General features: G+C 39.7%; 1 protein-coding gene across 3 annotated transcripts in view; it reads right to left on the bottom strand.

The window, feature by feature from the left end:
* raver2 (ribonucleoprotein, PTB-binding 2) overlaps positions 1 to 26,126 on the bottom strand; it is a 108,485-nt gene that overhangs the window by 26,610 nt on the left and 55,749 nt on the right. For all 3 annotated transcript variants that reach the window (XM_040129668.1, XM_040129670.1, XM_040129669.1), the window contains 3 exons: positions 22,456 to 22,763; positions 20,692 to 20,856; positions 4,169 to 4,360 (listed from right to left, as the gene is read on the bottom strand). In XM_040129668.1, the coding sequence (XP_039985602.1) occupies positions 4,169 to 4,360; positions 20,692 to 20,856; positions 22,456 to 22,763 (665 nt within the window). The remainder of the gene's footprint in view (positions 1 to 4,168; positions 4,361 to 20,691; positions 20,857 to 22,455; positions 22,764 to 26,126) is intronic.

The following is a 26,126-nucleotide window of genomic DNA, read 5'->3' as shown; positions in this document are numbered from 1 at the left end:
AATTCTGCTCTAAGTACACATAAAACACCTTCAGAGGCACACTCTGTGTGTTTCCCCATTTATCAGTAAAGGTTACTTTTCATTTGACATGAGCTGAATTTCCTGGAACCAAACAGATCTCTGCTGACTTGTGTTTAATCGAATGACATACTGTAAGGCACATTCCCAAATATGAATTCAATCACTCGTTAAGCTGCGGAAATTTAATTCAACAGACTCAAATGAAATCCTATTGAATTAGTCTGCGTCAAATCGAAAGGAGCAGCCTTTGGTGGATCCTCCTCAGCACTGACAGTGTGGCGGCAGCAGTCGCTGGCTGGCCCAAAGACACGGCTTTTTAAAACAACATCGGCAGGATGGTGATATTTCCTCCTTGTCTGCCCCTGAGCTACAGCATGTCTTCAGCTCAAGTCAACCTTGTTTCCTCCCTGTCACATCCGGAGGAGAAAGCATTACTGATGGGGATGGAAGTGGATTTGACTCCAGCCTGTCGGCAAAAGAGGAAGAGGAGAGTCTGGTGCACACATACAGTATGTGGTATTTGTGTGTTACAGCAACAAAAACTAGCGTTTGTGTGTGTGTGCGCATGTATGTGTCAATGTTGAACAGGGCCAGTCGTAGCTGACAGCGTCTTTCAAGGGAAGAGAGAGAGAGAGAGAGGAGGACGACAGGAGGAGGGGGAGAAGGAGAGTTCTCTCGTTTCTCTTTCTTTCGGCTGGTGATAATGTCAGCATGCATCAGTCTATTTGGCTACTGGCACAAAATCCAGACACACACCCACATACTAACACACACACACACACACACACGCCAGGGAGGTAAGGAAGCCGCAAAGAAGGGAAGGCGAGAAGTATCACGTAAGGAGAGGGATGGAGGGAGAAAAAAGCAGGAGGGAGGAGGAGACCATCTGGTCCTCAACACTCACATTAAATAACTTCGGAAATGAGAGAACTGCCTCAGAGGAGAACTGTAGCCAGGATTAGGTCTTGGTCTCTTTCTGAAGGTCTGATGTTTCCTTTACCGTCTGCTTGCATTCACTGCCATAGCCTTGGGGTACTAATGTAACTTTGCAGTGCTCTCAGGCTCATATGCTTTCTGTCCCTCCACCTCTTCCTCCTCCTTTCCTTTTCTAGTCCCTTTCTCAAACAATCGTCCCTTTTCTTTCACATCAGTTCATATCTTCCTTCTTCCTCAGGTCTGCCTTATCATCCTCAGCTAATTTATTCAGAAACATATTTTATCCCAGTTTCTTTTCATCCTCTTCCTTGCAATTCAGACTGTGACCGTTACTGCTCATCCCTTTCAATCTGTAATTTTCAAGCCATCCACCTCAAGGCTATAGCCTCTTTTAGCGCACCTGACTTGACCTGAGACTCTGCAATTCTTGCTCTGTGACGGCTGCGAATAAAATCAGAGAAAACCGCTATTTGTTACATGAATACAGGAAATTTTGTGTAAATTGGATGTGCAATGTTGGGAGTCATGGTCTTTCAAACTTTCAAGCTCTGACTTTTAATTGTAGCCCTCCATAAGCTCAATTAGTGTAATCTAAAATATTGATCATCTCATGTGAGTTGAACAGTAAGCTGTAATGGTTTTCCATGGCCTACGGGTATCTCATAATGAACCATAAAGCTGCAATTCATGTGAAAATATAATTGAAAATTTCCATGTGACAGGAACAACATTGTTATATTTTGTGCTTATATGCTGTTCAAGGGATTATATGCAAAACAGTATTACTGACATTGTGAAGAAGTGCCGTGAATAACTTTGGCTTACTAAGAGTTAATTGGACTTGATGGGAGGTCATATTACTAAACTGTACTGTGCGGGCTTGCATACAGCAGCCACTAGTAAGATGAAACCGATGATAAGAAGCCACTCTTACAAATGAGAGCTGCTCGGAATAACAAAGTCAATGTAACAACTGACACATTAAAAAAAAATAAATAAATAAAAATTAAATAAAAAGAAATCGAGAAAATGTAAAGTGAAATATAATAAACATAAAATATACATGTGTAAAATTTCCAGAGAAATCAACTTGTTATTTTTTGAGCGAGTACAGCAGTAATCTGAAACCTGAAAATTCACTGCTCACCACATTGTCTCTCTCTCTCATTCCCTTATATAAACACGCAAGCTTGTTAATACTCATGCAATTGATTTTGATTGCAAAAGCATTGAGACTCAGGCTGTAATGTTTTCTTACCAAATTTTCTATCTAAATTATATACCTCTGAGAACATAGCTACTGTATCAGAATTATTTTTGAATAGTCGGATGAAAATCCTTTGCATTCGATGACTGTCTGAAGTCTGGAACCTCAGATTCAGCCAAATGCTCCAAAACTGATAGGATGGTGCTTCACAGTACAGAGGGATAATGACCCAAAACATACTGCAAAAGCAACCCAAGAGCTTCTCAAGGCAAAGAAATGGAATATTTTTCAAAGGCCATATCAGTCACCTGATCTCAGCCCAATTGAACATGCTTTTCACTTACTGAAGACAAAACTGAGGGCAGAAAGACCCACAAACAAGCAGCAGCCTGAAGGCGGCTGCAGTAAAAGGCCTGGCAAAGCAGCTCAAGGGAGGAAACTCAGCATTTGGTGATGACCATGGGTTCCAGACTTCAGGCAGCCATAGACTACAAAGGATTTTTATCCAAGTATTAAAATAATCCTTATATTTACAATTATGTCGGCATGTCCAATTACTTTTGAGCTTCTGAAAATGAGGGACTATGTATAAAAATTCTTTAATTCCTAAACTGTTAATGCGATATTTTTAATCGAACCCCTTGAATTAAAGGTTTGCGCTTCAATCACATCTTGATGGCATCGTTTCAAATCCACTGTGGTGGTGTACAGAGGCAAAATTACGAAAATTGTGTCACTATCCAAATACTTACGTACCTGTATAATAACTGTATAATTCATATTTGGTTTTTCAGATCTAAACTTGCCACTCCCCCAAAAAGATAGAGCAATCTCAGCAATCTCCCCAGAGAATGGGGAGTAGCAATAATAACTTCCTCCACAGGGAACTTAGATTTTGACCATACAGAGGAATGCGTTATGAATAGCATTAGCAGCAAAAGCAATAAGTGATTGCAGGAATCAATACACTGTTGAGGCCCTGCTGCTTAGATACACTGCTCTACTGCAAAGGGTGTGTTGGATATATAAATAAAATAAATAGAACATGTCATGTGTGAGTATCGTAGCACACTAAGGTTGTCCTCCTTAACTAGCAGGTGTTGCTGATTCGTAAGGAGCTGATACAGAACATGCAAAGCGGTCTTAGCTCATTGGTGACAAAGAAAATAAGGATTATTTTAAAAACTTAAAAAAAAAATATATAGAATAAAACCCAATACATTTCCTCAGATCTGGAAGTCCATACACTGTATCATCAAAACATCGGACTTGCAAGGCTTACACATAAACACTCAAACAAGCTGACATGCTCACAGCTACAGCTACATCCAGTTGTGAAGCCAGCACCAACTGGTTATTGCACATCCAGTGTTGAGACATACAGAGGTTTGACATGGTGCACATGCCTGAATACCCTCTGACACCCTCTAGTCTTTGTAGCTCTTGAGTCCCTCCTACACAATGCCGTGGTAGCGGAGAGGCAGTGAAATGATAATTATAGTTCTATAGACTGATTGGGCTCCTCCACTGTATCCTGCTGCCTGAAATAAACCAAACTCACAGCCGGCGACACAGTATGACACTCATACATACAGCCATTCAAATAGATACACACCAGCAGACTTACACATACAAGATGCAACTACAAGTGAGAGTTCCAATCAGCTGTAGAAAGGGAACAGTGCTTGTTAATCTTCACAGCAACATGAACTCATATATACAGTAAATATTCTGCATTCACATCGTATTTCACGAGTTGGCTGACTGAACTACAAAATATAAAATGTGTAGCTTATTAGGCAACAACAGTGTGTGATAAAAATCATGATAAATTTCCCCTCCATGGCATGAACCAGAAAAACAAGTAGTTCCTTATGTTTAGCAAATGTTTACAGGTGCTGTAATGGTGCCTTTAACTTGGTTTGTGTTACGTATATGCAGTATTAATGGGTATGTTGCCTGTAATGTGACTGGCTGTGCTGCTCTTGTGTGAATCATACTCACCATACCCTGGGCGGCAATGAGTGCAGCCAGGGTGCTTCTCCCCGAGGTGCCAGGGGTACAGAGTGACAGACGGACCCTCTGTCCACCCATGAGTGTTCGGTCCATCTCTATCAGCACAGCCTCTGCCTGCTCTGCACTCGCATACTCCACCACACCGAAGCCCCGGACTGGGCTGCCCTCATCCTGAGCAAGCTGGGAGATATAAAAAATTGTATCTAAGTATGACAACTAACTTTTCAATTAAAAAGGTGCTATATGTAAATTTTCTCTGCAGCCAAACGCGGTCTTATGTGTGGAGCAGGCGCTGGTGGTGATAATGGACGCTTGCCAAGTGCATCATCAATTGTTGCTTTTACAAAACAAGAGGTATACGCCCTCTGGCAGCGCTGCTGCTACTTCATCATCTCATAGTGAACTGAAGGTAGACTGGACGCTACAGTGACTTACTATCATTAAGTAGTAATACAAGACGAGACTGGGCTAGCTGGTGAGCATGCTAATTTGAGTAGAAGAAAACAAGTGATAGAAACAGGAGCAAAACAAGAGTTAAAAATGGCGTTGGTTTCCACCTCTGGAGACAGCTCTTGGCGAGTAAAGGAATGAAGTTTGATGCTAAAACTCTTGTTTCTTCTAGACTGGTAAGTAAACCGCACTTACTGCTAACATTTGGCTATGTAGCAAAATCTCATATATAGCACCTTTAAACCTACATCTTCTTAAATTAAAAAAAAACAAAAACAAAAAAATATATATAATCAACTTAAATAATCAACTTAAATTTCCAACTTGTAAAAATAAGAGTCAAAACTAAAAACTGTCACTATACCACAATTTTTCATAACGTTTGTTTTTGCTTTTTTGACATGAGGTGGGAGTAAAGGCTGGAGAGTAAGTTTTCAAAGTCACAAATCTCAGCACATAGTTAAGTAATTGGTATTGACCAGCTACACTCTCAACCCCTCACATACACACACAGCATACGTACAATGTACTGCGCTCACTTTTTGTGCTTCAGGGTAGGAGAAACTTCTTTTGCCCATTTTTTTTTAACCAATAAGATTATTTATGTTTCTGCAACAGCTCTGCCTCCAAGAAAAGTTTAATTAAATCTCTGCTGTTTCATAGACTAATTTTCTTGACCTCTGTGAGATCTGTAGTTTGATGTGGGTTACGCACACAAGCCAATGCCCTTTGCCACTTGTTCATCCGTTCAAGTGTCTAATACGAATGGTACCATCCACTCATTCGTTTGCTGTTCCTTTTTGTTCACTGGAAATATCCAAAACTACAGATTTTCACTAAAATATGGCACAATTTGCTGTTGTCACTCGCAGCACTAGCCTTGTCTTCTTCTCTGCACAGTGCCACATTTCAGAAAAGCAATCAGCCTGCTTCAATTGGCCTCTGTCTCCTTGTGTACCAGAGAATACATCGCTTCTCAAGTCAAAGCCGGCTCCCTAAAGATGTTTGGGCTTCTTTCACAGAGTAAATTATTTAAGCGGTTAGATTCTTTATTGCAACTTGGCTGGTAAAAATTCAAGATTAAAAATGAAAACAAAAGTCACTGACATACACAGCAAAGCTCAAATATGGCAGATTGAAATCAACCTTGCATCCTTTGATGCTTTTCATATCCTCCTCTCTGACTCTCCATTTTCTCCATCTCTCTGCTGTTTCATAGACTAATTTTCTTGACCTCTGTGAGATCTGTAGTTTGATGTGGGTTACGCACACAAGCCAATGCCCTTTGCCACTTGTTCATCCGTTCAAGTGTCTAATACGAATGGTACCATCCACTCATTCGTTTGCTGTTCCTTTTTGTTCACTGGAAATATCCAAAACTACAGATTTTCACTAAAATATGGCACAATTTGCTGTTGTCACTCGCAGCACTAGCCTTGTCTTCTTCTCTGCACAGTGCCACATTTCAGAAAAGCAATCAGCCTGCTTCAATTGGCCTCTGTCTCCTTGTGTACCAGAGAATACATCGCTTCTCAAGTCAAAGCCGGCTCCCTAAAGATGTTTGGGCTTCTTTCACAGAGTAAATTATTTAAGCGTTTACATGCTTTATTGCAACTTGGCTGGTAAAAATTCAAGATTAAAAATGAAAACAAAAGTCACTGACATACACAGCAAAGCTCAAATATGGCAGATTGAAATCAACCTTGCATCCTTTGATGCTTTTCATATCCTCCTCTCTGACTCTCCATTTTCTCCATCTCTCTCGCTGTTTCCCATTCTTTGTACCAGCATGTTACTTATTCACTTGATATTTCGAAAATAAATAAAGAAATAAATGAACAATCTAATGTCCCTCTGTTATTAGGACTGCCTCCTCACAGCAAAAAGGTCCTGGGTTTGAATCTAAAGGCCAGCTGGCGCATTTCTGTGTGGATTATTCAAGTTTTCCTCTTGTCTGTGTGAGTTTTGGTTTTCTCCCATAATCCAAGAACATGTAGCAAAACCTGTCCAGGTTGTGCGTCATCCCTTACCCGGTGTGCTGGATAGGATAAAGCACACTGCAGCTCTAAAGCTGATAAGCAGGCACAGATGATGGATGGATGGATGATCTGAAGTGCCTCACTGGAGCTGTTCATTCAGGAGCAAGTGGTCCAAATGAAACTTGTACCCATCACAGACAGCTAAACCAGCGCTCACAGTGTTATCTCGCGTTGCCAGTAGTGAAAAAACATGAACTATGCCCAAAAACAAAACACAACATGAACACTTGGAGCTACTGTGAGAGTAGAAAAAGAAAAGTCTGCCTCATGTGGATGGCCTCTGATGCATTCTTTTCTTGTATGATTGTTGAATCTTACGAGACCTGATTTTTGATTAGCTGATAAACCTAACCTAAACGAAACCTCATGTCCATTTTCTCCTCTCAGACTTCACCAGTTTTCTGCAGGAATAAAATACGAACAGGAACGCTGTCTTAATGGAGTCAATGTTTAAGACTAGATTTCTTCCTTCAATATGTAAGAAGTAATGTACTCTCTGATAATTCTAATTATCTAATATAAGCTGCATGCTGCTTAATAGAAGTCTCCATTTCCTCATCAGAGTTGGTTAAATGCCTGGAAACACTGCTTTCATTTACTGTATCTTTTAATGAATCATCAGGGCAAGCAAAGTAGGTCCCTACAAGCAGCCTGTTTTCAATTTCTGCACCAAGTGCACCAAGTTTATGGCACCATCTAGGAATAGTAATATGATACATCCAGAAAGCCGATTGTTACGGCATTTTATATGCTTGGATTCAACAGCCAAAACACAATCTCCTCCCGAGCAGGCTATCCGTACAGGCAAAGTTACCATGGTGATGTACTCCACTCAAAAGTGAGTCACCGGTGTAAGACTGCAAAGGCAGCACCAAATTCAAAGTTGCTAGCCTAATGCTTATCCAGTCAATGTTTAAGAGACCTTCAGGCTAGCAAATGTATTCATCAAATGTAAATTCAAACAACCCTCCACGAGTTTAACAGAGGATCATAGTTACAAATGAAACTTTGAACAAGAACCTATACACTTCCACTTCCAAGTGTGTGTGTGTGTGTGTGTGTGTGTGTGTGTGTGTGTGTGTGTGTGTGTGTGCGCGACAGCCAGTAACTGACAGATAACTGTATGTTGTGTTGGAGGTAAAAGAGCTTGTCTCAGCACGGTTTGAAAAAAGGATAGATTAAAAATGACGATGTAACAGATACATCATCTTGCTCTTCCTGCACTGCTCCAGGGAGCAACTGTCCACACACATGACTCACAAGTTTCCGTATCTGTGTAAGAGCAACCTAAATGGGGACTGATGTAATGCCACATCCAATGAAACATGTAGCCTTTTTCCCCGTATGGAAAGTTGATGGAACAATGTTATCACAATTTCCTAATGGTTACTTGTTAATAAACGGATCTGTCAAGGCCAGAGTACTGCTGACCAGTAACATCACCAAAGAAGATTGACTTCTCTGTCAAGATGGTTCAGTCATTCCCAGTGTAAGCAGCAGCTAAATAATGCAGACAGGCTAATAACTTAGAGCTAATGGATGGTATTGAATAATCATGATGGCAACGAGCTAAATGCTTATAGTTAAAAAACACCTATTGTTGTTAGCAGATAAAGTTCATTTAAAATACTAGAAAAAAATACATGAGGAGTGCTCGATTTATCTCACCTTTCAAAGGACTTGTCCAATATCTGAGGCTGTTTGAATTCCCCCAGCCCACAAAAATGTCTACTACTTCACTTGGATGTTTGACCTTCACTGTGCAGAATGGTGTTCAGTTTGACACTAGAAGGCTGTTTTCACATTCATCTGCTGAAGGTGTAAAGTTTCTCTTTGCTCACTCTAAGTCTGAGTTGAAAGCTGGATTTTGTCCCATCACAACTAGTTTTGAGGCCAATCATGGTTCAGTTAGCTACTTACACAAGTGTGATGTGGAAACTTGAAACCCCCAGAGCGCATACACTGAGACTGAACTTTTCGGTAAAGTAGGAGACATCCTGTGTCCAGCAGTTAATCAAAGATAGTTTTTTTTTCCCAATGAGAGTGGAAAAAATGTAATTTTAAGAAATTGTATGTAACTGAACCTTTTTTGTGCTAAAACCACATCGGACACAAATTATTATTCAAAGCAAAGAATTTTTACGTCTTAAAACATGTCTGAAGGGGGCTCTTTAAGTACTTGGTAACGCAGATCAATGGTATCAAACGTAGCTCAAATGGTTTAAAATCACAGCCACGTATGTTTACTGCTGAAACAAAAAAAATCTGCATGATGCTTAAGTTTTATGCAGCTCAAACTGACACTGATAATAATACACATGATTGAAGTAAAGTGACTAATCATAGATCCAGTTGACAGCTCCAAGAGTGGTCATCTTCACAACTGTTTTCCTAGTCAAGTCACTAGTCAAAATATATTTAGTCATTATATATATATAAAACACAAGAAAAAAGACTGATAAAGCTGTATTTGTTTGGTTTTTTTTATGTTTTTGAATGTTTCTATTGCAGGCACATTACACAGGTCTTTTTTTCGACTGGACATTTTGAGAACAAGGGCAGTCACTCAGTCTATATTGCACACGTTGAATGTCTGAGAAGCTCCAGAGCCTGCGCGGTGAAACAGCACTCCAACAGCAGCCAGTACTACAGACAAACATTAAGTCTGATTCTTAGTCACAGCCATAATGTGCTACCAGAGCATTATGGTCTTAACAGGTGGAGAATTAACATAGTTTCACTCCAAGAATCTACAAGTCACTCACATATTTGCAGTGACAGTGATAGCCCTCTCAGAAACACTTAGATTTGACCATTTCTAGCAATAAGTTGATCCTCCGTTGTACTTGTCACAGGCTCTGCTTTGAGGGTACTCCGTGAATGAAACCAATCAGCAAGCAAGAGATTCTTCAGGGAGAGCAATAAAAACCTCAGCAAAACATCAAAGAGGTTATGACAATACATACATGATAGGATGGCCCGTTAATGTGGGCAAATTAGAACCTTAGAAAAGACCTTTGGAATTGTAAAGGAAGGAGCTTAATGTTGTCTTTATGCAATTCTGGGCTTGTTTGAAAATCACAATCCCACTGTATCTGATGTGGATGCTTCATAAGGATACTAGGGCTACAAGTAATGATTATTTTCATTATAGATTCATGTTGTGGTTATTTTTATTGATTTACTGTTTAATTTATGAAATATCAGAAAATAGTGTAAAATACCCATCAGTTTCCTAAAGGCCGCGGTGATGTCTTCAAGTTGCATGTTTTGTCCAACCAACAGTCCCAAGATACTTACTTTATTTTGAAAGATGACTGAGATAAATATTCGCATTTAAGAAGGTAGTACCACTGAACGTTTATTATTTTTGCTTTAAAAATTAACAACCAATTAATCATTTATAAAAATTGTTGCTGATAAATTCTGGATTTTTCCTGCTCATTTGTTATCACTTTTGGCTCTAAAGTATGTGTGGGCCAACCATGTAAATGAATATTTACAGCATTTACAATATGGCCTGTTAATCAATAAGTTTCAGAGGATTTTCAATTGCAATTAAACTTTAACAATTACCATATAATTACATGTATATGCAATACAAGCAAATCACATACTTTTACTGTAAATGTTTGCAAATTAAAAATCAGTGGGAGACAAATGTATTTGCACTTTCTCAGCCTGAGCGCTGATGCCTGTTACCATCAGCGCTCAATCAAGTGGCCCTCCACTTCCTCCTCCCCTCCTTCCCCTCCGCTCATTTGTCTGCTGTTCCCTCCGGTCTGAACAGAGGAAGGATAGAGGGAGCGAATGAGGGAGAAAAAAAATGGATGAATGTTTGGAGGAGTAGGTCGATAGGCTATTATCATCAGCATACATTAAGCAAACTATATGGAAATGACCTGAACCACTCTACCACTTGAGAAATGGGTGGATGGATGGACGGATGGCAGACGGGGAGAGAATGGGAGTGAGGAGGGGATGGAGAGAAAAAGAGGAGTGCAGAAGAAAAACATCAGAGATTGATTAAGTGACTGATGAGTGGAGAGGTGGAGGGAGGGAGGCTAATGGTGGATATGAGCCAGAAAAGACAGGGGGAGAAACAAATAAAAACTTGCTAATCATTATTTTTGTGTGCACACAATAAATAAGACTGGCGTGGAATTGGGTAAACTGTGTACCATACATTATATATCAAATTGGACAGTGTGCAAATGGTTTTCAAGCTATCATCAACTTTGTGTGTGCCCGCATGTGTGAGTAATGGTGCGAAGACTGAGTGAGCCTCTCTGTTTTTTCAAATTTTTACTCCAACAACCTCACACTATATAAAATATTCAATCATTATTCAGATCTGCACAAACAATTATGCAAATTTAAAGTAGGCATGTGTGTACTGTAGCCTTGTATAACACCAGCTGTTGTTTGGTTCTCTCTCTCTGTGTTCATGTGTCTGTATCCTCAGTAAAAGTACAAATAAATGCATTTTGCATTTCTGCTGTCTGTCTTGTGCAGGCGTGGACCAGTAGCTGTTGCAGAGACTAAACATGTACACTTCCAGGACATTCACGGCAACCATGAAGCAGCCTTGCCATCACGGGGGAGATTTGAGGATGGCAATTTATGGCAACTGAAAAAGGTGCACATCCAGAGTTGTTCACAAGGGCTGGACAGAGAACATGTAAGAATAAAAAGTTAGAAAGGCTCCCGATAAAAAAGTTGGATTTTTCTTGATCTATTATGTTTGAAATGTTCAGAGCTGGATAAAAACGATTTTCGAAATTGATTAAAGCATTGTTAATTTTTCTTTATAATGAAAACTTTTATCGGGAGCCCTTGAGTCTCACATCTTTTATTTTTTACTGAAATGTATGGCTCTACCTTGTCCCCAAGGTATGATTTACTAAAAATTAAAGAGTAATTAACTGCATAAATCTGGCACTTTATCCTTCATTCTGTAAATTATCCATAATGTAAATCAAAGACATTGGCTCAGAGGAAATTCCTCTCCTGCACAGTGCAATTACTCTGCATTAGTCCAATAAACAGAATAGGTTTTTCAAGTTTTGGCCAACAGGCAGTCATGCTCGAAAAGCAGCATAACGTCCATGGAACAATATGATGTTCGAATCATATCATGTTTTTCTTTCGTGTTGGATGGGGCTAACATCTAAAGTGAACAGTGTGTGTTTTTGTGTAGGTCATACTGTGGCCTCCGGCGTAGCACTTGATATAACGCCGGTGATCACTGTATATTTTTACTGTTCATACGATGGACATCATGATCACTGCACTCAGTGTTAACAAATTTGGACAGGACTGATTCAAGAAATTGGCTTGTGTGTACTGAAGCTGATTAAAGAGCCAGTGAGGCAGTTGTGTAAACTTTGTTCAGCTCAGTTCTCTTAGATGCCAACAATGTGCTTATTACCAGATGCAACAGGGGGGCTGATATTGTTTTCACCTTGTATGTCTGTGTGTGCGTGCGTGTGTGTGTGTGTGTGTGTGTGTGTGTGTGTGTGTGTGTGTGTGTGTGTGTGTGTGTGTGTCTGTGTGTGTCATCATGGCGAAATGTGGTCCTGGAGCCACCACTGTAGCGGGAACTACCACAGAGGCGGTTTTGAGTTCTTTGGCAAGTCTTTGTGTGTGTGCGTGTGTGTGTGCGCGCTTGCGTGCGTGTCTTTCTTTGGTTGTGTGGACAAATTTGGTTTGAAACCATCGTTGTGGGGACATTTTCTTCAGTCTTCACAAGTTTAAAGTGCTGTCTGCGGGTTAAGACTTGGTTTTAGGGTTCAGGTTAGAGTTAGGGTAAGGGTTTGTTTTGGCATTCAGTTGTGATGGTAAAGGTTAGAGTAAGGGGCTAGGGAATGCAATAATACTATATTATACATTATATTATTTATTAATACATAATACTATATTTGTAAATATAGTATTATGTATCAATATATAAGATTATTATGTATCAATATATAAGAGCAGACACACACATCAGACACACACGTTTTACGTGTATGTGTGTCTGTCTGTCTCTCTCTCTCTGTCTGCCTGCCTGTCTGTCGACAGGTTTTGTCACTGCAATAACGTCACAACCGTGTAAGATACTGTCACGAAACTTTGCAGATGTGTAGCTGAGATCAAAATGAAGCCCAACTTCAAAGATGGGTGTTATTCAAGCAATGGCGCCCACTTTGGCTCCTGGGGACGTAAAGAAATTAGATCAAACTAAACACCGTCTTGCAATAGGGTCACACCAGTCCCGATGACTGTCAGTACTGTAGAAATCACTACTGAGAGAAAGAGAGGCATTACCTACAAGCAAAGTAACAAATGCAACTTGTTACATAATGTTAGAGTATATGATAGCTTCATACTTTTGTGTGCTGGAAACTAAGCTAAGCTACTGAAAAGCAGTTTGTTACATCATACTCTCTTATTTTGTACCTAAATAGTATTTGTCATTGCTGGTTTCGTCAAAATAATCCGACATCACTGCCAAATGAATTAAAGTCAAATTGCCCTGGCACTCAAGAAGTAACATGAATTTTAGCATATTTAACAGCAGCTGAAAAGCCCCTTTTTTGCTTGTACAGCCTGCCACTTAAACTTATTTCACAGAGTTATAATATCTATATACACAGTGTCTTATAGGCTTTAGTGGTGGTACTAAAATAATGTGAGAAAAACTGGAGGTAACTTTCCCTGATGCTGCAGTTTGAGATCAGTGGAGTTTGCTGTTCATAAACCTGAGGATCAAATCACAAGACCTGTCTATTGGTTGATTTCAACTCAATTTGTTTTGTGGTTGCTGTCTTCCTGCAGATGTAAAGATTAGAGAAATACTCCTTTAAGATAACAAATACCAACCCAGTTACAGATCAAAAACTAAAATCTGAATAAACCTCAAATATCATTAAAAATTTAGACACAATAAGGTGTTAAGGTCTTATATTTATTTCCAGCCTAGAGTGTATGTTCCACTGACCTGGCCTGAGTTTATGTTCCCTATATTAGTAACTAGATTTGTCACGTTCAACTTTATGTATTATTGCATCCAAAGACGCCACATTTATTAAAGTTGAAACGATAAGTCGATTTACAAAATTAATTGCCATCTGGCTTTTTTTTTTGCTATTTTCTGACATTTTATGGACCAAACAACTAATCAATTAATCACACGCAAATTAAATGATAATGAAAATAATCATTAGCTGTAGCCCTAATATTAACTGACTGACATTAGGAATGACTAAGTAAAGATGTTTCACGGAGCTCACCAAGGCCAGAGAGATGTTTAATCAAAGACTTGGGGTACTGTGTCACTGTGCTGCATTTTGTCAGCACAGTAACACAAAGAACGTTTGTAAAGCGGGAACAGTCAATGTGTCAATATTCTCTGATGTTACAGTTCAACACTGCAGGGACTAACCCTTTTGAAAAACAATGGAAATGTAACAAATGGCCAGTCTTTTCCTAAATGTCTTCTCTGTGTGTGTGTGTGTGTGTCTGTGAGCGTGCACGCGCGCGCACGCACGCAGAGACCAAAGATGCTAAGCTAGCTATCAGTGTGTCTGACAGCTCTTGACCTCAAGTCCTGGTGCCCAACCAAGAGATGCTGACTGAGTCCCTGGCAGGGCTAAGACTCAGAGGACCACCCCTGCCAGTATGTGTGTGCTTGTGCGTGTGTGTGTGTGTGTGTGTGTGTGTTTGCGAGACGGTTGAAATGGCCACGTCAGTTGTCTGAACCGAGTGATGAGGTCACGACAGCCCTGTCATGGCTGTCTGTGAAGAAAGGTACATGACCTATCACAGTGACAAGTTTAACAGTTAAGATCTTTATGAAGAAAGCTGGATGAGTTGGGCAGAGTGTGTGTGTGTGTGTGTGTGTGTGTGTGTGTGTGTGCGCGCGCGCGCGCGTGCGTGTGTGCATGAAAAGAAGGGAGACTGAGTGGGTGAAAGTGTGACTATTACTAAAAGAAAAGAAAAAAAAAGATTACTTAAAAATGGGAGACTAAATAAAATAATCAAGAAATCATTAGTCTTAAGATTAGGTGATCCAAGATGAAACAAGTCTACTAAATCGAAGTTGAAATTCACCAAACAATAAAAGTGTGGAGGTTATTCATCAGCTTTGTTTGCAGAAAAAAGATCTAATTAATGATGACAACTGTCGTAGAGTTATTCTTTCTTTGAATGAAACTTTGGAGCACTATGAGTTTCACCAGAGGGGGTAATAATTTTATCAAGCATCTAAAGATTTTACTTGGGAAGACTTTAATCTAGCTGTGCAACAACGAGTGCCAATGATTGTGAGGAACATGTTCTTCAGAGAAAAATGCATTACCTAATCAAAATTTGCTGTTTTCTGTTGCTTCTGAATAAAAGAACTGTCACTGCCCTTGTTTTATGAAAGCAAAACAAAGCTCATTATATGTTGTTTTTTCTCTTACAGCCTCTTTGATTCATTCTCGAAAAGGGACAATTTCCAAGGTGGTTTATCCATCTTCTCGTCCATCTTTATAAGCATCTGTAAATGCACTATTTTATGATCTGTTTTACAATCCGTGCTATCACCTTAAGTTGTTAGTCTTTCTGTATTAAGATGTAGCCGAAATGATCTCTGATTCTTCCCATAGCCTTGAACACCTCATTTTGTTTCACTTGGTCGAGGCCCTTGTGTTTTTGATTTAGCTGACATCTTTGTTTCTCGGTTTTTGCTGCTGTGTTGCTTTTTGACCTCAGGTCGCAATAACATCATTAGTTTTCAGGTGATTCGTCAAACTAGTTGTAGTGATATGATATGCCGGTTTCCCTTGGCATGTCAGGCATTCGACTTTTTGGGGGTCATCTTTTTGGGCGGACGCTTGACTTTTTCAACATTTTGCTAGCGTAGTTGTAACTTGTAAGGAGGTCATGTTGTCAGGTGTCACTTTTTAAGAGATTAAATACCCTTGTCTGAGAGTAACTAATAATAATTCATTTTGATGCATAGTGAATATGGTTGGATTCATTTCTTACTTCATGGGCTATTTGGGATTTTTGTCGTAATGTATATATGAAGTGATAATAACAATAAAGCAAACGCAGCATGGTGATTACCATGGCAATGGTTGAAGCTTCAAAACATTCGGCCAGCCCTAATGGAAAGTATTCTTTTCATTAACCTCTCTCCATCTGTACTTCATTTCAGTAACACCTATTCATCCTTATGTTCCTCCATAACTCTGTTAATACATCGACATTTCAATCCTATTACAAACAGTGGTATATTACTGACAAAATTTTTTCTTTCTTCTCTCTTGATTTGAGTTTAAATGTGAGTTTTTAACTTGTTCTCCGTTGTCATTATTACATTTACAGTTGCAAACCTGCCAACAATCTTCTCACTGTGATTAACACTCTACGCCTCTTCACCATTTCACCTGAGCTCTCAATCTCTCCTCGTCTCTCTCTGTCCCTCTATTAGGCCTGACTCTGTCAGCCCTCTCATTCCTCCCTCCATCCTCTCTCTAATAGGTCTGGCATTCTCAGCTCCATCCTCCCTTCTTCCCTTCCCTCCTTACTGTCTCCATCCTACGGTCCTCCCCTCTAATATGGTTGACATTCTTTATCCTATCCTCCCTCCATCTCTCCTGGCTGACTCAAGCTAAAGTGCTCCCTGGAGGGCCCATTCATGGGTAGCTGAATTATAGCACTTAGGGACAAGGCCACAGGTTAAGTGCACTCTGAGCAGAGGAAAATGTGACAAGAGGGCTGAGTTTTACCTATGTGCACAAAAGACGAAGCAGGTTTATGTCAGACACCCTGGGACTGACAACTACAAGACATTAGGTAATGATCTAAGACAAGTTATTATGCGGCAAACAAAGAAGGCCAACTCCTTTCTAGGTATTAAAACTATTTAAGTGTCCACAAGCAATACAGCTCTGAAGAATGATGTTCTATACAAGAGCTGACACCAACCTCTGACCTGCCCCTGCAGTTTGAAATGTGAAAGGAAATTAAGGGGGAGAGACGGAGAGATGACGTATAAAAAGGTTGGCATGTCAATCAACCAGGGATGTTGCGATTACATGGTCAGCATCTTAAACATCTTGGCTGCCAGACACAAAAAATACAGTATTTTAATCATAACTATGAAAAACATTAAACTGGACAGACTGCAAGCATATCCTCTGTAGTATAACACTTACTAGCTGTAAAAATTATACAGGCAACAAATAGCATCTGCCTCTGCACGATAACTTCTGCACAAAATTCCACCACAGCTCCGTCATGTTTACTCTCAGCTCTCGTCACTGCAGAGTGTGACTACATGTAGAGAAGTTCACATTACAATTAAATACAACGCATGTATAATTATATATTTTAAATGAAGCTGAGATTGTAAATAAAAAAACATATAAAGACACAAATGTTCACAAAGCTTTCCATGCACACTCTGCCGATAAACCTCACCCTTTGGCTATTTGACAATTACAGAAAATCCAAAACTGTTCATTCATTTTAAACCCTCTGATCTATCATTTACATATTTTCTTTCTCTGTCAGGCACAAGATAACAGCTCACTGTATGACAGGCTAAATGTACCAATGTGACAGGACATAACGCTTGGTATCAAATTCTGATATAAGGCTAGTTGTTAGGATTTTGGCTAATAGCATACTGTGGCCTAAGTTTGTGTGATGTGTTGTCCTGGTGTTTAAAGCTCTGTTATAGTTAAAAAAAAATGTATTTTTCCTTAACTTCGCATGTCCGTATTTTTTATGTTGTTGCTGACATACTTGGTCAAAATGGTCATGGTAAAGTGTGTAAAAATTTCCCAAAGCACCAACGTCATCTCAAAATTTGCCACATTATATCACTTATAGCCTGACTGATATTGGATTTTTTTTTTTTTTTTGGTAAAAAGAAAAATCTGATAATGATGTGTCAGCAAATATTTAAATACAAACATTGTTCACATGATTCCCTACAATCCTGTTGTTAAGATCACTGTGACCAAGATATATACTGAGTAGGACATTTTCCAGTTTAAAAATGAACTTGTCAGTTCTCTCTGGTAGACAAACTATGTAATCGAGAGAAATTCTACATTACCTCTAATAAGTTTTTTACGTTTACTTTTTTTAAAACTGTTTTTACTTACCTTACTTATCTTTTTACATACTACTGACCAACATATAGCTGCGATAAGGGAATATCGGCCAATTTATTGGTGTAGCCCTAATCATTATATATAAATAATATATAAATATACATGTGTGTAGGCAGCTCACTAGTACACTGCCCAAACAAATTAAAAGAACACTTTTTAATCAGAGTATTGCATCAAGTCAATTAAACTGGGATATTGATCTGCTCAGTTAGGTAGCAGAGGGGGTTGTTAATCAGTTTCAGCTGCTTTGATGTTAATGAAATTAACAACAGGTGCACTAGAGGGGCAACAATGAGACGACCCCCAAAACAGGAATGATTTTCCAGGTGGAGGCCACTGACATTTTTTCCCTCCTCATCTTTTCTGACTGTTTTTCACTAGTTTTGCATTTGGCTAGGGTCAGTGTCAATACTGTCCTGCGTTCCTCCCGGTGCACGACAATGCCTGGCCTCATGTGGCGAGAGTATGCAGGCAGTTTCTGGAGGATGAAGGAATTGATACCACTGACGGGCCCCCGCGCTCGCCTGACCTAAATCCAATAGAACACCTCTGGGACATTATGTTTCGGTCCATCCGAGGCCGCCGGGTTGCACCTCAGACTGTCCAGGAGCTCAGTGGTGCCCTGGTCCAGATCTGGGAGGAGATACCCCAGGACAGCATCCGTCATCTCATCAGGAGCATGCCCCGACGTTGTCAGGCGTGCATACAAGCACGTGAGGGCAATACACAGTAGTGAGTACCATTTTGTTGCTTACCAGTTGCTGCAACGGATTTTCACCAAAATGGACAAGCCTTGTGCATCATTTTTTCACTTTGATTTTGAGGGTGTCTTTGAATTCAGCCCTCTGTAGGTTGATAATTTTCATTTCCGCCAAACGATGTGGCATCCTTTCCTTCCTAACACATTACCCAGTCCATATCAGTATAGATAACCAGCATGATTTTTTTCCCCATTGAGATCCGATGTGTTTTCAAAGTGTTCCTTCAGTTTTTTTGAGCAGTGTATGATATCACACTGGATAAGTTTAACCCTTGCAGGATGGCTCTAGGGATAGCAATGTTGGCTCGGAACACCGCTTTGGTCCAGATTGAAATATTTTACCGCTGCTGAATGGACTGCCATGAAATTTGGCACAGACATTAATGGTACCCCAAAGGATGGAGTCTACTGACTTTGAGGATCCCGACTACTGTTCTAGCAACACCATGAGAGTCACATTTGTGATTTTGAGTTAAATGTCTCGGCAACTATGGGATGGACTGACATGAATTTTGATGTAGACACTCATATCGCCCCTCACAATGAACTGTAATCACTTTGATGATGCTTTGAATTTTCATCTACCCCTGTCAACAGGTCAAAATTTTGATTTGTGCAGTACTTTGGTTTGTGACCAAACATCTGTGGAACTAACCACACTGAAGTCAGCCTCAGATGTATTTTGTGTTTGGTGCTAGTTAGCAAATGTTAGCAGGGGTGATGCGCTAAGCTAACGCGGTGAACACACTTAACATTATACCTGCGATGTACCTACTAACATCATCATGTTAGCATTGTCATTGTGAGCATGTTAGCATGCTGAAGTTAGCATTTAGGTAAAGTACAGCCTCACAGAGCTGCTAGTGTGGGTGTAGACTCTTAGTCCTGCTTAAATCATTGTGTTTCCTGCCAACAAGCTGGCAGCACCTCCACTATTTCCAAATGGCCTCTTCCCTGCTAGTGTGGTAAACCTACTCACACACCCAAGGCAGCAATCATGGTTAAAATGACTCTGCTACACTGTACCACACAGGAAAGTTAGTAAAATAATGCTGTAACTACATTACTACGCATTTGAATGCTGCCTTGTATTTTTCATATCCCTGTCTAAGCCATTTATTTGCATCACTGTACTGGTGTACAGGGTTTCATAAGCTTTGTGCCTTAAGTATTCCAGGACATACATGGTGAGGTGCAGGTTCACAAGCAAATACAGTACTGTACAAAAAAATAAACAAACAAACAAAACAAACAAAAAAAGCTGAACCATAGGTCAAAGCCTGCTGGCTCTGCAACAGTAAAGCAACATGAACTAAACACCCACAAAGAATCATGGGACCAGGATGATGTGGGTGTATTGATTTCTATGTGGGAGTGGGGCAGAGGGGTGGAGCTAAAACTGCAATGCAATAGATCTAAGATACCCATTGAGTGATGTCTAAATGGGCATGTGGGGGTGGAGTGGATGTAATAGAGCAGGGTGGTATATAACACAGCTGAACTGAGCATGTAACAAAACAAAAAAAACAAAACAAACAGAGCAGAGTGGGAGGGAGGGAGCTGAAGGGTGGGGATGGTCACAGCAGCCACACCTCACCATGGAAACAGTTGCTTAGTGACACTGCGAAGTTAGCCACTGACCCCTGAATTTTACTGTATATCAACACCTCTCACCTAGTGTTGTTCGATTGGATCGGGATCATTTCAAAGTGAGAGTGTCATACATGTGATGAAGAGCGGGTCCTTCAGTGGAGTTTGTGTGACATTATCAATGAATAATATTTTCTTTACAGCTTCTGTTACCCTACGGGGGACTGAGAAAATGAAAAAAACGAATTTGGTACCATTTATCTCAAAACTTCACAGATACACAGTTTCGCAGATCTGATCCTGTTTGTAAGAGGTGGGAAAACTAAAGGCCTCGTCACATCTTTGTTAGGCCTTTAATTGCTAAATTGACTGTCATATCTGGAGGTGTCCACTTTCATCATATCATACTATCTTACCAAAAGGTAAGAATAAATAAGTTTCTGTACAAAATACTAGTACTGCGAAGAGCTGACAAATCTGTATGCCTGTAAACCCTTAAAAATAGAAACTAACCTGGCAGAAGACAGGTTTGTAGGTTTCAGAGAAGAGCTGGGTCAGTTCTTCCGAGTCACAGAGGCCCAGCGGCAGTCGGTCCACACACAGACACTTAGAGTGCAGGTTCTCCTGCTGGTTCAGCTGGTTGACGTCCATCCACTGCACCATCAGTGAACGATCGCCCTGCACAGAGTTGTGTGATTTATAATCAGATTTTTAAGATTTTCAACTGGCTTCACAATCCCCTACGTCGTAAGTATGCTCTAAATTCTGCATTTATAATAAGTGCAAGACACTATCTGTAAATATGGTTTTACTTGTTGTTATATATTCATCTTCTTGGCTCATATGTGCTGGTTTGAAAGTCTGTCAGCCCTTGGAGCTGAACTTTCTTCTATAGTTTGTGTTTCACTGGTTGGGCCAATCACACATGCAAGGTCAGACAAACTGTTGTATAATCTAAAGATTTTGATGCACTAAAATGAGGTCAGGAGATGTTTTATCAGCATTTCTTGACAGATTATTTGGCGTTTGCACTGCAATATCTTATACTCTGGCAATAAATTGAAACCAAACTCATCTTGCAGAACCCGTATTTGTACTTATGTTCTCCCTGTATTGCCAGTCTCATCAGCCATGATGATAATCACAAGTTTCACCCGACTTTTGTGGAAGCAAATAACTCAATGTGATGATGTGACTGAAGACTCAAATGTATGATTTCTCTGTCAGTACACTTATGTTTAAATCATGAGAGGGTGGCTGGTCTCAGTTTTGTTGGAGCTAAATTAAATAAAAGAAGGTATATATAACTGCTTTGTATTGATCAGCAGTCAAATCTAGTAAAATCAATTTCAGCCAGGTAACTTAAAGTTAAATAAAATCTTATCTAATCAAATCACAAAGTTTGAGAGGAATCAAGACAATTCAAATCAAAACAATTTTTCAGGGTCTATGCAAAAAGTATTCACCCTGCTTGGAAGTTTTCAGGTTTTATTGTTGTACACCATTGAGTCAAAGTAGATTTAATGTGGCTTTTTTTGACAATGATCCACTGAAAAAGACCCTTTATTGTCAAAATTCTGTACAAATCGATCTAAATGTATTACAAATATACAAATACTTGCTGCACAAGTATTCACTCCCTTTATTAGGGGGCACACAAAGCGTCATTTGGACAGGAAACACAAAATTCAAAATGGAAAAAATTATAGGCTAAAAGAAAACGGGGCTCAAATGAGAACACCAGTACCTACATATAGCTGACATTAACGTTACAACAGCACATTTGATGAGCTCTTGTTCTCCTGATGAATATATATAATTTTTTCTGTTGTCAGATTGGTTTCCAAATAGACCCTAAAAAAAAAAAAAGGAAAAAAAAAGGAGAAGGACAAGCATCTCTTCATGTTGGGGAAAAAAACTTAAGGAGTCCATTTTGAAACACAAGTACCTTGCTCCAGATGACATTTCAGTTGCAGGAAAACAGGTAATTGTGGTGGTAATTATTATGGGGCAGGGGTGAAAAACTACCCACATACGCACTCCAGATGGGATTAAAATCACTGACCTGTGCAAGTAATGTAGAAATCACGACACCTCCCCTTGCTAAATAAATCTAGCCAAAAAGTGGCCTAACTTGTGCAGCCCATTGGTTTAGAAGTCTCAATAACTAGATATATGGAAATCACCTGTGTGTGGTCAAGGGCTTTCAGTTTTAGTTTTCTGTCCCATAGATAAATGTAGAAGAACAGCATCATTTTAACAACTGCTCTGACATACCAGTGGTCGGCCCAGCAGCTCAGAGCGGGCCCGTGAAGCAGAGTCCTTCTTCATGTATTCAACAAACCCATATCCTTTGGAGTGGCCCGTCAGCTCGCTGTACACCAGGAAGGAGCGCTCGATGTTTCCGTAGGAGCGAACAAGCTCCTCGAACTGCTGGGCGGTGAAGGTGTGGGGCAGGTTGTTGAGGCAGAGCAGGGAGTCGGTGGGCTGCAGGGTGACGTTGATCAAGCGTCCCCGGAGAGTGCTGTGATGGAGGGAGCGGATGGCATCCTGAGCCTGGCCCCCGTTCAGCAAAGTCACAAAGGCTGGAGGAGGGGACATTATGGAGACAGCGACGAGGGGAAAAGACAGACCAAGACAAGAACAGACACAAAGAAAGAGATGCACAGACATAAATGGACAGGGACGTGTGAAAGACTCACACAAACATACATTTAAAGCAGACATTCAAAAACGGGCAGAATGGAGACACACAGTCAAAGAACATGCATAAAACAACTCACATGAAAAGCAAAGAAAATAAATGACAGGCCGAATGTGGTAAAGTGACAAAAACATGAGGGATAAAAGAGAAAATTTGGGCACGGATGACCGAAATCACAGACATACAGTCATAAAGACAGACAGACAAATACACAGAGAGAAAGACAACACATTAGCTAGAAAGCCAATAGGGAGCCACTATGTAGGGGGAGTCCACTGTGACACACACACACATACACACCTTACCTTATTTAAAAACAACAACCTGACTGAAATACAGTATGACCTGTAAATCTACTGAGATGGTTTTGATATTTAATGTTAAGTTACAATCCCATATATCAACCACTTCAGCCTCAGTTACTATTTCCAATAAGCTTCGTTTCCTATCAACAATTATCCCTAGCTCAGCTATAAAAAAAATTTGTGAAGGCCCATTAATAAAACCACACCCCCACAAACAACCAGACAGAGGACAGAAAATTAAAAACCTAGGGGACAGCTAAATAGTCTTAAACAGCATTGTCTACACATCAAAACAGCCATGGACAGATTCATGGGCTGTGAATTGAGGTGGTAATAAATTGATATGTACTGTTTAGCTAAAACCCCAATGTGTGCGTGTGTGTGCGTTTGTGTGTGAGACTAATAAAGGAAAAAGGAAGCAAAAGGGAAAAGGTGTGTTAAGACAAGTTGGAGTTTTCAGTTGCACAGAGGGATTATTTAAGAAAACAACACACTATGTGTATGTGATATATAAAAGCAAGTGACTAAAATGATTTAAAACAACACTAAAAAACAGCAGGGAAAACAGATCTTTGTCCACTTGCTGGATGATGCATAATATACACAATGTTGAGGAGATGGGAACACTGGACGTAACTATCCAATAAGACAAATGTAACTTCTACTAAGCAGATGCTCTAACATCGTCAATTTGCATCACAGCCAGGCAAAATATGGCTAGCAAGGTAAACGAGACTTTCCATCACCTTTATAAACAACTTAAGTTGGTACTACTGAGCAAAGGCCAGTCTTTCACTTTCTGGCACCCTAAGCTTCAAAAGACTAACAGACTTCATTTGAATTGTAAACAATGAACAACGCCACTGTATTAAGAACACACAGGCTGTGGGGAGGGGCAAAGCAAACAATCATACAACTAAAAATGCTGTTTGATTTTGAGAAACAACCTCTGAGGTCCAGTGCAACCACTGTAATGTGGTTAAAATGCTTTGTGATAAGCAACCTGTGCTCAGATTCTAACCGAATTGCATCACTTCTTAGAACCCATATGAGATAAAGTGCATTACTGATTCATAGTACAGTGAAATAACACAAGATTCACCCAGTTTGAAAACCTTTCATGCTGGGAAAAAAGAAACCAGATATAACGCAGTGCCGATTTAGCCAATGGTCAGGTTTAGGCTGGTCAAAGTATGTAAACTCAAAGCGAAACAGTAAAAATAATTTGTGTGATTTTGGAGAGATCAATGAAAGTGCATCTTCAGCAACTAAATAAAGGTGCGCCTTTCACTGAGGTTTTGACCAGGAGGAAAATATTACTGTGCCTCAGGACAATGCTGCTTTGTTCATGCAAAGCAAACCACCCCTTCAATCATTCAGCTGTATGAGAATACAGTCCAGTGTCTTTTATCACAGCTCCAAACTAACCTGCACTGATCCTGACCCCAAAATAATAAAGCCACACTAGAGACAAGTTTATTTTTTACCTGTAAAATTTGTGGCCCAATACATTTCTAGTTCACAACTTGTTAAAAAACAAATTTAAGGGAATGCTATCAAAAATATATATTTATGTTATGGGTTGTGTAAAGAAAATCAGCCAATATATTATTATTGGAATTTTTTTTTTTTTTTTTTTTAGTCCTAAAATATCAAAATCTTTATTGGACTCAAAAATCCTGTATCGGTTACGCTATACTTGAAACAATGTCTTAAGAGTTTCATCATTTTATGTGTCCAATCCTGCAATGTATGAGCTGGCTACTATTGCAGAAAACTACCGAGCGTATGGTGCAAAGTAGAGGTTGGTATCGCTGTAATCACTTCATTTTATCCACTGCCTGCTCTGTTGTCATTAGGGCTGCTGATACAGTCAAAATGAAACGTAACATTGTTGGTTTTATATTAATATGACTTTAATTACAAGATGGCAGAGGCAGTCTGAGTATTTTCGCACACTGTACACACTATTATCCTGATTTTTTTTTAATTTTTGTTGTTTTTAAGAATCCCATCTTTGTTTCCCCATAATGATACTACTTGCTGAAGCGAAAGTGAAAGCCTGACAACTGGTAGCTGTGGAGGATAAGTTGAGAACCACTTGCAGCTTGTTTTCCATTACTGGCGAAAAGATACAGTAGAGAGGCCAAATCCAGCAGTTTGTGTTAAAATGTAGCAGCGTGCACATTACCAAAACCAAAGAAGTTCCTTCTCTAATACTCAGGGAACTCTCTCTAAAGATTTCAGTCTGTATTTAAATGATATAGACTGATGTGAATATCAAAGAGTCAAAGACAGTGACTAGAAACCTGGATAACGTGATATTAAGTATATACACAGAGATACAGGTTACTCTATCTTACAATTCACACCCAAATGTAAAGGAATATTGAGAAACAATCAGTATTTTTGATAATTTTTCATAATGAGGAGGAAATGAAACCATTTTGCCAGCTTTAAAATGGCACGGTGTGGATATAAAATGTTGTGAACAAAAGGTATTACTAGCACATGGAAAGCTAAGCCCAAATTTGTCATCACTGGTAAATTCTGTTTTGGGATTGACCTCTAAAGGGCAATACAGACCCCCTAGGTATCTGGCACCATTATGCGCCTTCATCAGTGTGAAAAAAAATCAAACAGGTATATGCAAAATTGTTTGCTCCTATAAGTGGGCCAAATTGAGTATGTTTTGAGCTATTCCAGTCTGAGCTCCAAGCAAGAGGTCATTTACAGCCTACACGCCTCGGTGTGCATAAATGTGTGTATGTGTGTGTCTGAGCCTGCTCTGTGTCAATGTGTCAATGTGTACATGTTCTGTGGTCACATGTAGAGAACTACCCCCAGAAACAGCAAGAAAGAAAAGAGAAAAAAAAATGAAAGTAAGGGACTGAAATGATTCATACACTCTGAATACTGCTGCATCCCTCAAATCACCA

Source organism: Xiphias gladius, chromosome 6 (genome assembly GCF_016859285.1).
Source record: "Xiphias gladius isolate SHS-SW01 ecotype Sanya breed wild chromosome 6, ASM1685928v1, whole genome shotgun sequence".
NCBI lineage: Eukaryota > Metazoa > Chordata > Actinopteri > Istiophoriformes > Xiphiidae > Xiphias > Xiphias gladius.
The sequence above is the reverse complement of the archived record's forward strand: the minus strand, read 5'-3'. Positions and strand labels throughout refer to the sequence as shown.